Source organism: Protobothrops mucrosquamatus, unplaced genomic scaffold, assembly GCF_001527695.2.
Source record: "Protobothrops mucrosquamatus isolate PMUCROS unplaced genomic scaffold, P.Mucros_1.0 scaffold2342, whole genome shotgun sequence".
NCBI lineage: Eukaryota > Metazoa > Chordata > Lepidosauria > Squamata > Viperidae > Protobothrops > Protobothrops mucrosquamatus.
This window is the reverse complement of record NW_015388423.1, coordinates 51,638-62,388: the sequence shown is the minus strand read 5'-3', so window position 1 is coordinate 62,388 and position 10,751 is coordinate 51,638. Positions and strand designations below refer to the sequence as shown.

General features: G+C 42.0%; 1 protein-coding gene across 1 annotated transcript in view; it reads right to left on the bottom strand.

Annotated features, from left to right (window-relative positions):
• LOC107295444 (hephaestin-like) overlaps positions 1 to 10,751 on the bottom strand; it is an 87,411-nt gene that overhangs the window by 25,921 nt on the left and 50,739 nt on the right. The window contains exons 5-9 of the mRNA XM_015824757.1: positions 8,229 to 8,360; positions 6,770 to 6,981; positions 4,746 to 4,899; positions 2,104 to 2,316; positions 1,165 to 1,378 (exon numbers count right to left, since the gene is read on the bottom strand). Coding sequence (XP_015680243.1) covers positions 1,165 to 1,378; positions 2,104 to 2,316; positions 4,746 to 4,899; positions 6,770 to 6,981; positions 8,229 to 8,360 — 925 coding nt within the window. The remainder of the gene's footprint in view (positions 1 to 1,164; positions 1,379 to 2,103; positions 2,317 to 4,745; positions 4,900 to 6,769; positions 6,982 to 8,228; positions 8,361 to 10,751) is intronic.

The following is a 10,751-nucleotide window of genomic DNA, read 5'->3' as shown; positions in this document are numbered from 1 at the left end:
CCACTCCTAACTCACCGAGACGCCGCAGCATGATACCATGGTCCACAGTATCAAAAGCCACTGAGAGGTCCAAAAGCACAAGGACAGAGGAATAACCCCTGTCCCGGGCCCTCCAGAGATCATTTACCAACGTGACCAATGCCGTTTCCGTGCTGTGTCCCGGCCTGAAGCCCGACTGGTATGGGTCTAGATAGTCTGTAACTGAGGATCTTCCAGCCTGAGACAACAGAAACAGCCCTTCGCCTTCTTTTTTTTTTAAATAAATTTTTTTATTGATTTTTCATTGAAAAACAAAAACATAAATCTTTTATCACAATATCAACCAAAAAAAGAATCAACACCAATCAATACATTCACGGAGGTGTCCGGTGTCCCCCTCCTGCACCACCCTCTCACTTGCCTACACCTTCCTCCTCCCATCCTACCTCCACTCCTCCTTCCTCCCTCTTTCCTACCTCCCCTTCTCCCTCAACCATCCCGTCAGTGCAGTTGGGGTATCACCGGGCACCTCCTTTTAAAAAAAAACAAACCATACATATATATACATATAGTTCTATAATACCAACCTACCCCTTTCCACCCTCCCTCCCCCAGGACTTCCCAAAGCTAATCTAGGAAATAAATGCATAAACATCCAATTCTAATCAAAACTACTCATTATTACTACACACTAGTACAAAATTGCTGTGACTCTAAAATAACATTAAATTACTCCAAAAAAAAATAATTTTTTTTAAATTATACTATATAATATACCTATTTTTATTCTAAGTTTTTAATCAAAAGCTACATAATAATTTTTCAATTCATACTTTCTCTGAATATAATCTATCCATCTTCTCCATATTGAGATAAATTTTTCCTGAGCCCTTCGCCTTCTTTTGAGGAAAGTCCTTCAGCGTCTCATTGGTTCTTCTCCAGGCTAATTTTCTAGGGCTTCTTCTCGTCTCACTAACCAGCTTCCTTACCTTCCTCAGGATCATTCCCAATTGACCTACCTCTGACCTACATTCTGGCCTATAAGTCTAATTGATTTAAACATCTTTCAAGAGAATTCCCCCAAAACATATTTTTGCAAGAAGGATAGGAAAAGCATGATTGATTGCATCCCATTTCCTGGAAACAAGTCACCAGAAGCAGCTATTTCAGAAGCAGCACTGATACCTTTCCTCTCCAGAGTTGTTGTGCCTTTCTAATTCCCAGCTGCGGTCTGGAGCATAGTCCCACTCCACCTCCTCAGCCATGATGTAAAAGGTTCTCACTGTCCCATATTGTTGGTCTGGAAAATATGCCTTTTCCCCACACTGCTGAACAGAGTAACTGCCTCTCATTCCGTTCTGATAGTGGTTGCTTGTCTGACAGTAAACACCAAAAGTGCCTAGGAGGAGGCAAACAAAACTACTGAGAAGACGTCCAGAATCAGGATGGGAGCAAAGAAACCCCCGAAGCTTCTGTACCAGATGTGGGAAAGACAGATCTAAATTCATTTAGGTATGGCAACAGGCCAATGTTTTTTAAACACTACATGTATGCATCTTCCGCTTAAAGAAATAGAAAAAATTGCTTAAACTTTTCCAGGGATTGGGGATGGGGGCAGAAGCATTTTGATAACTTCTCAGATACCAGTTGTTGCCATGCTTGGAGAGCTCTCAAGAAGGGTTTGCTTGTTCTGAATTTACTGAGAGCAAATACAGGGTAGTAGTTAAGCTGTTGGATCATGACTCCAAAAACTTCAGTAAAAGTCTTCCCCCAAAGCTCACTTGGTAGACATGGGCATTTGATCAGCCCAACCAACAACACCGACCTCCTCCTCCCTCTTGTATGTTTCCTTGAGTTCCTAAAGAGACAGGTACACCGTCTCTCAATAATACTCTCAAAATAGTATCCATGTGTTTCTCAATTGACTACATTGCTCTACAGGTGTTAAGCTGTTTGGCTTCATCTTAAACTCACTACGGAAAGGAGCTGAGATCAGATCTGGCAAATTCTAGAGCCTCTGGAAAGCCCAGCCCGTCTCCCCAAATATGGGACCTGTGCTTCAACACAATGTGAAGGGCCAAGTTTCTCAGTCCTGAGAGAGGGAAGAGAGGGTTAGGCCCTTACCTTGGTTATCAGGCTGCATGAGGGCTGTGGCGAAGGTGTGAGGGAAAAGACTGGTTGTATCTCGCCTCATCCCATTCATCAAGATGGTATTTCCTTGGAAAACAACCCCATGAATGTCAGTTTCACTGCCGAGGCCGAGCAAGTGCCAGGAAATGGTTTCTCCCTTGCACATATCCAGGAGAGGCAAATTTCCGAAGAGGAATCCATTGATGGCTTCAATGCAAAAGGAAACAGGGAGAAATCAGCAGTGGGCTCCGTTTTCAGGGGAGATTTCATTCAGTGACAATTTGGGAATTCTCAAACTGAGTAGAAAGCAGGATTCAAAATCCAAAAATCAAAAACTGTGAAAAAGTGGGAGGGGAGACAATTGTTCAAACACCTGGGCTGTGGCCCTCATAAGGGTTGCCTCAAAGGTGTTTTTTTCAAACGATAACTGGGCTGTTTTTTCCTTGGGAAGAAAAAGAAGACATTTCGCTTCTCATCCAAGAAGCTTCATCGGTTCTGGCAGGATGGTGGGGGCAATAGAAAGCAAACAGCTGCGGGGCTGTATGCCTGCTTCCCTCCTTCCTGCCTTTTCCGGAGGGCTTTGCCTGCTTACCAGTCCCTGCCTCTTTGCTTTGCTTTGCAAATGTTTGCCCATGGATGCCCCCACAGCCTTCCCTCCCCCACCACGCCATTTGATACTGATGCAGATCTTTCTGTTTTCTTTTTTCCCTTTATTGCTCTGATGCTGCAATAATCAAGGCAGTAGTTCTTCCTACATCCTAAGTCCATGGTAACTTGCTGGAAGCAAGGAAGAATAAATCGTTCAGCTTCCCAGAAGCAAAACAGCAGAACCTCTACGTGGCAACTTAAAGATGTTAAAAAAATAAGGAAGAGGCTGTGGGCATGGGGTGGTATGCTTTGCCCAGTCTGGGCAGAAACTGAAATGATGCCCACTGGGAGATGGAGCAATGAGGTTCTAGAGAAGATGGACAAATGCCAGTGAAGATACTTCACTAACTTTACGGGCCATTGCTGGATCAACACCAAGATATTTAAAAATGGCAACTGCTGACCAGCCAAAAACAGGAGATCAGCAGCTCAGGATAAAATGACTGTCCAGGCAGTAGCCACAGAGTTGAGGCTGTTGCTGGCCTGGAACACAGAACTGGAGAACATCTGAAGGGATCCAAGACTCCTAAATCAAAGCAGAACACCCCCTCGGTACATCTTTGTTCAACAGAAATCCATTCAAGCAATGAAAAGTAATATATGTCTGGATTTCACTGCTGTAAGGTGAAAACTTAAGCATTAATTGAGAAACTGGAAAGTGGAAAAAACAGGATTCCTAAATATTGGGATCTCCGTATGCTGGATTTTAATTCCTATAATTTTCAGACAGGATGGGCATTAGTGATGCTGGGTAGCAAGAATAGAAATCAGGTCAAGCCTAACAAAAAGAGGAGAGGGAGTCTACTGTTGATTACGAGCTCTATGAATTGTTTATGCTTGTTTTTAATTTGCAGATTGTCATTTATTTATTTATTTATTTATTGTTTATATTTATATCCCGCCCTTCTCCTTGCGGACTCAGGGCGGCTAACAACCAGATAAAAATGCAAATCCCAAAACTACAGATTAAAACATAATTAAAAACAAATATTAATAATTGGTCTGATTAATTTAAAATTACTTTAAAACCCCCATTAAAAATTTCCCCTAGGCCAGTCCTGCAAGCTGGAATAACCATGTCTTAAGCTGGAATAACCATGTCTTAAGCTGGAATAACCATGTCTTAAGGGCGCGGCAATAATGGAGAGAGCTGTTGCTTTCAAACTTTTCTTTGAAGGATGCGCTGAAACATTTCTTCAAGGAAAAGGATGAGGTCAACCTACATAAACAACCATTCATCATTGATTTGTTCAAGTATTTGCATCTACCTCTACAAATTTGAGTTGCCATGATTAATATCTGAGAGTTACGAGCCTGTTTGATGAGTCAGACTCTGAACTGGAAGAGAATTGGGCTTGATAATTCCATTCTTGTCTTTTTGTACCCAGCAAGTAGATCAAAGATATGAAATGTGGCTCCTCAAAGGAAGAGGCAAGACTCAGGAGAACAGCCATGCCCTAGTCCTGCTATAAACTAAAGGATTGAGAGTTTATGTCGGCGAACAATTTTCCAACTTCAGGCAATCCTTTCTCAGTGAGTGCTGCCTCCAATTCCCTTATTGATCTCTGGACTGGTACAAAGCCACACTCAGTTCTGATTCTTGGATTTATCTATATGGAAGTTTATTTCCCATCTTTATTATTTTTATAAATAACTCAAGATGGTAAACATATATAATACTCCCTCCTCCTATTTTTCGCCCAATAACAACTCTGTGAGATGGGCTGGGCTGAGAGGCAGTGACTGGGCCAAAGTCAACCAGATGGCTTTTATGCCAAGGCAGGACTAGAACTCACCGTCTCCTGGTTTCTAGCCTGGTGCCCTCACTACTAGACCAAACTTTGGCTTCTGAAGTGACATTGTTGTGTTTCCTGAGATCTCACATCCCTCAGCTGTGGTAAGAAATTGAGCTGCCATAAGGCCTCCAACCTCCTACCCTGACTGCCTGATCCTTTGCTTTCATCCCCAAATTGGGCACATCGACATACCATGCATTCTATTGGACTCTTTGAAGATGTGATCCTCAAATAGTTCTTCTTTTCCCCGTGTGTATTTCAGATACTTCCGATTTGTGTTCAGATACCAGCTTAGGTTTTCATTAAACACACCAAACAAAAGGTAAAACTCTTTATCAATGCCTTTCTAGGAAACAACACAGAGGATATCAGGTTTTGGAATACTTAGAATCTGATTGGATAACCAAGGAGATAGTCTACTTTGCTATTTCAGCTAGCTCAGCAGAGAGAGGGAAGGAGAGAAGGCAGTAATTTCTTTTGTAGCTTAGAGTTATGAAGAGGTGAGAGGCAGCAAAACATGTAGGAATAAAAAGTGAGAAACTATTAAAACAACAGGACAATTTCCACGGGACAAGCTGTGTAACAGAATCCTATTAAATTATTAAATTCTATGGTGAGAACAGAAAAGCAGTAAAAGACTTAATAATTTATTATTGTGTTTTCATTTAATTTTGTTTTCTTGAAGAACCTGTCTGAAATGGTATAGAGTTCCCTGCCTGAGCAGGGGGTTGGATTAGATGACCTCCAAAGTCCTTCCAACTTTTTTTTTTTTATTATTATTATTATTATTATTATTATTATTATTAACTGTGCTTTGTTAAGAACTGTATAAAAAAGCAGTGGGGTGCAAGCTTTGGGACATTTTTCCTGCCCCTCTTCATTGGCTCAAATAAAGCCTCCTAATATCTACTCTGGTCTGTGTTATCGGTTTTGCATACTGGGTCCAGCAAGCCTGGTTGGGACAACAATTGACTAATCGTCAGCTAATCCACACACAAAAAAGTGGAAGAAATCAGGACTATAAAATTTATATAAAATATAAAATTATGTCACAAAGCTAAAATGGGGATGTTGGTATAAAGGATGGGACTGCAGCTACTGTTTTAATACATGCTGTAAGCCACAATGTGTGTGTGTGTTGCTTTGGCCTATCACCTGTGGTAAATACAGCAATTCTGTGTTGGTTTAGTATATTGTGGAGTCTCGAAATTGGTTCAGACCTCTGACCTCCTTCACCTAACAGTGGCCCCAGGGAAGCCTCTGAAAAGCCACCAACAGGGCAACATGGAGCAATGGCATCTATAGGTACTTCTCACTTAAAGACCAGTCAATGACCCACTCCTCAAAAGGTCCTCATAATCGGGTTCCAGTTTTGTGGGCCTCCATGGTCACATGATCACATTTTGGGCAACTGGCTTGCATCTATAGCTATTTACTACGTTTCAGGATCATGTGATAGCAATTTTCAGAATTTTTTTGCATTTCTTGTATTTATTTCTGGTTTCTGGCAAAAAATGCCCATTGGATAAAATGGATTCATTTAATAACTGCTGTGTTCACTTAGACCACTGCAAAAAAAGTGACCTGCTTAATAACTGCCATGACTCACAGACCTAATTCTGGGCTTAATTATGGTCATTGAGGACTGCCTTTAGTTGACTTCCCTCTGGATACCGACATTTAATTATAAAACTCTCCGATGGCAGAATTAATGATTCTATCTTGTTATTAAACTGAGCTAAGACCCCACAACTTAAATAACTTAGAATATTAATTTATTGCACATGTGTGTGCGTATCAACAATTTTTATTATGCACCAACTGACAGATCTAGATTTATAAAGCAAAGCCGTCGTTTTTGCATTAGAAGGAAGTTTTTACAGCAACTAGAAAGAAGGCAGAAAAAATATTATTCAGTTATTATCCACAAATAGTTAGGTTGGTTTACAGCATGTTTTTTTAGCTACTGGCTAATAATATTTGTAGATATAAGTTGGGATTCAACACATCTGGCAAACAGATGTAGCTGGGGAAGATGGGTCTGCCCCAAAAGCAAATCCGGCCCTGAGGTCTCCCCAGCCCTGACAATGCATGCCAGTGCTGAACTGGGCCTCTTGCATCCAAAACAGATGCTCTGCCTTTCATTTACAACTCTTCCCTCACAGGTTGCATGATTTCTCCACTTGAGATAGGCACGATCAAACAAGACAAAGTACCTGCTTGTTTCTCTCATTGAGCGTGCCAGGCCTACAGATGAGTAAGGGCCCCACTAAGCCAGAGTTGGTGTCTCTTGTGGGATCCACCTCAGAAGAATACATCCAGGTCAGGCAAGGAGGGTCTGAGGCTGTGGGGCCAACATCTGGTGGTAGCACCCAGATATATGTGAAGTTCCCAAATGGCTTGATGGACACTCCATTGTTGAGTAGGCCTTTAAAATGAAGGGGAAAAAACCAGTTATTTGTACATTTTCAGTCACTAGTCCATCAATCATCTCATAGAATGCACTGTGGGAACAGATGTTCCTGGCTGTTTCCAACTACGGACATATCACCCTGTACAAAATGGCTATCATGGAGAGGGAGTACCTGGATATGTCTGCCAAGACAATAATCACTAATCATTGCAATATCCATTTACTGGAAGGCAAGGGTTATTATCCTTTCTTGGGGAGAAGCAAAGGTAGACTTATTTTCAAAGGAAGTGTTGGGTTGCAACCACCAGTCATTGTTATGTTCAGAAGTTCTCAGAAGGGCTAATGAAATAAGGCAGATTAAGTGTCAGAATCCATTTATATTTCATTTCTATCTATCTCCTCTGATCTAAAACCAAATCTCACCTTCCCCTGGATTCTGCCATACTCCCACGTGGGAGGGGGGGATACGCCTGCGGGGTTATGACTTTCACGTCCTCTATTCGCTACAATGTAACCTTTTGTTTATTGCTGCTGGGTCTGTTGCCCATTACAATGCAACAAATTGCCTCCTGCACTATGCATCTTTCTGAACTTTCTTCTCTCTAACCTGGCAGTTACGAAAGAAATACAAACACCTGGAACCTGGCTTATTTCTCTGGTCTCAAAAGGAGGTGTGAAGAGCTGTGGAACATCGTACTAGGAGCCGGACTGATGTTATTTTCCCTTTCCCACGATGGACTTAACACCTGGAGATTGGCCGGTCTGAACCGTCCGGATGAACTGTGGGGTGGGGTTTGCTTAGGGACCCTTTAAAGTATCGATCTGTAAAGAATCCCTCAGATCCTGTCTATTATGCCTGCTATCAACTACTCTTAATAAAAGTTCCTGTTGAAAGAAATTGTTTCCAAGAGTTCTGCTTTCTTAAGATGTGGGATTAAAGTGGGTCCTTACATTAAGAATGCAAAAAAAAAAAAAGCTTTTAAAGCAGGAAGGAGCAGAAGCCTTCCACAACTTGGCTTCTTTCACCTCCCATAATCCATAGCCATCATGAAGGTTGGAGAAGACTCTTGTAAGGTTGCCAGTGTTCCAAATGAAGGCTTCCTATAAAACTGCTTCTGTATAACTGGAAACAGCTTGTTTCTCAGCCCAAAAACATAATTTGCTTGACCTGTTTACTGACTGAAAGGATTACACCTGTTTATATATGTGTTTCATTCTGGAACAGATTAAAAACTGAGCAGAAAGAGGTTAGAAGAACAAACCTTCCTGGTATGGGCCTTCTTCCCACAGCTTCCTGTAAAAGCCGCCATGGGGCTGGATACTGAAAGGCCACGAGGCTTTGTTGGCAAAGGTCACCTGAATGGTGTCGCCTACTTCGGCTTTCATCACTGGACCTGCAGGAGAAAAGAGACGAGAGGCTGGATGATCCACAACCACAATGGAACCAGCTTCAGAGAACCTAGATAAATCTGGGTAGCAAAGAGAAATATCTTGACCCTAGAGTGCCAGGGCTCACAGAGTCACCCCAAAGCTTTTGGTGGGGCTCCCAAAACACGCTAATATTGCCTTCAAATTCTCATGTTCAATGTGATAAAAAGGGGGAAATAGAAAGGATTAGACATTGACAAGAGGCATCTTAATTTGTTTTAATGCACAGGTGTCCAATCAGCAGCCCAGGAGGTGCATGTGGCCCTGGACAGCTAGCAATGTGGCCTCACAAGATTATAAAAAATATTAAAAAATAAAGGAACTTTGTTATTTTTATATATATTAACTATATTATATATTTTATATGTAGCCCAGGACAATTCCTCTTCACTCAACTTGGCCTAGAGCAAGACAAAAGGTTGGACAATCATGTTTTAATGGATGCAATTTGATAGAGATAATTTGAAATTATTTTATTTACTTTTTTGTCCTGACCTGATCAGCTTTTTTGAGTGAGATCCCCAGCTTATCTTTCAAATATCAAGTGCAATTCAAAGACTTCCCACCTCCCCAAATTATTCATCTGACCCCAAAAAATCTAAAAAATAATTCTGCATTTGCTTTGGTGGCTCCAAAAAGCTTATGTTATGGTAACATTCATTTTAAGTTTTGAGTTTACAGAGCTCTAGTTGGCTGGTTTTTATTTTCAATAAAAACAATTCAATCAAAAGTCATCGCCTGAGGTTCAGAAACCATCAAAATAACACACTAGCAATAAACACAAAATATTAGATGTTATTTAAGACATTAATTAAGGAGGAAATTCAGAATGAAAGCCCCTATCTTACAAGGTTTAATAATATCTTTCAAAACAGAAAAGTTGAGTTAGAGAAATTAGGCACGAACAAGGACATTCAGTGGGCTGGAATTCTTCCAAATTCTTCCAAAGGACATGGGCAAGATGGTGGCCTGGTGGAACTTTGACTGCACCATCTTGGCTGCCATCTTAACATTTTGATCACAACTGCCAACACTGCTGCAGAATCATGCCAGTACCTCCTGAATCTGTTGCAAAAACTTTTTCCCAGGATTGGATCACCCACTTCCTTTCCTGGCTGTGATCTCCCACTTCCTTGGATTTGGGAGAAAAACTGCCTGGAACTGTCATCCTCCTCTCAAACACAAGCAAAGTGAGTGTCAGACCTACCCCAGTCAGCCCCCCCCCCTCAAGAAAGCAAGACTCTCCATTAAGTTGAATCAAAAGAACTTTTACTGAGTAACTGGATGAAATAAAGTCAGGCAGAATCTGAAAGTCCCACGCAAAGCACAGAGCGATTCTTTTGGTTTCCCAGTTTCAGCCCCCCTGACCAGTCCACTGGCAGCCAATGTGATGCTGAGATGTTTTAAGGTGCTAGGCAGATAACAATTCACATTCAGAGGCCGATGGCCTTGGAACCAGGCTGGAACCGGATGGAAGGAGCTTGTTCTGTCTCCCAAGACAGTCCCCCTCCCTAATTCCCAAGTGAACAGCAGAAGCAAAAAAATCATGCCATCCCCCTCCCCTCTCAGCATGATGGCAGGACACCAGAGTACGAATGGTGGATCTGACATGCTGCCCCCCTGAAAGAGACGTTAGTTCTGTAGAACAAAACACAATACACAAAAAGAGAAAAGAGGGTTAGGATTGATAGCTTACTTATATTATGAAACCGTTTTAAGTAGCCTAGCAGCTTTAACATAGTGTTGATCAACCCATACATTGTGGGATTTGGGAAAATCCTTCCACGCAACCAAATATTGAACTTTTCTCAGATGTCTGCGTGAATCTAAAATGACCTCAAAGTGTTGTTCCCCTTCTATCATTAAAGGCTCATATTGTGATTCCTCGCCAGCCAGTGGATTCGGCAGCTGAGTCTGAGGACTCAGATGAGGAGGAGGGGGCTGGAGTGACATTAGAGTCAGAAGAAGGCTCTGAGGAGCTCCAAGACTTACGGTCGGACGAGAAGACTGGCCCCTCTACTTGCACTCAGGCTGACACACAGCTGTGCTGGGAGCCTGAGTTGGACAGTGATGAGAAACCGTTGGGACAGAGGAATGCAATGGGGCAGCTCCAAAGGCAAAGGAGAAGGCATTAGGAAGCCACGCCTTGGCTGAATTATAAAAGAGGGATGTTTGGGAGGTGCTGGTTGCCAAAGGCAACCATTCGTGTTGAGGATCGAGTTTCTGTGGACTGTGTTTGTTTGCCTTGGACATTGACTCAGATCTGTGTGAATAAAAGGGATTGGTTTTTCTTGCGGTTCCTGCTTGTTTCTTGGAAGAGGGGTTTCTCCTTGTGAGTACAACAAAAACTCACGTAG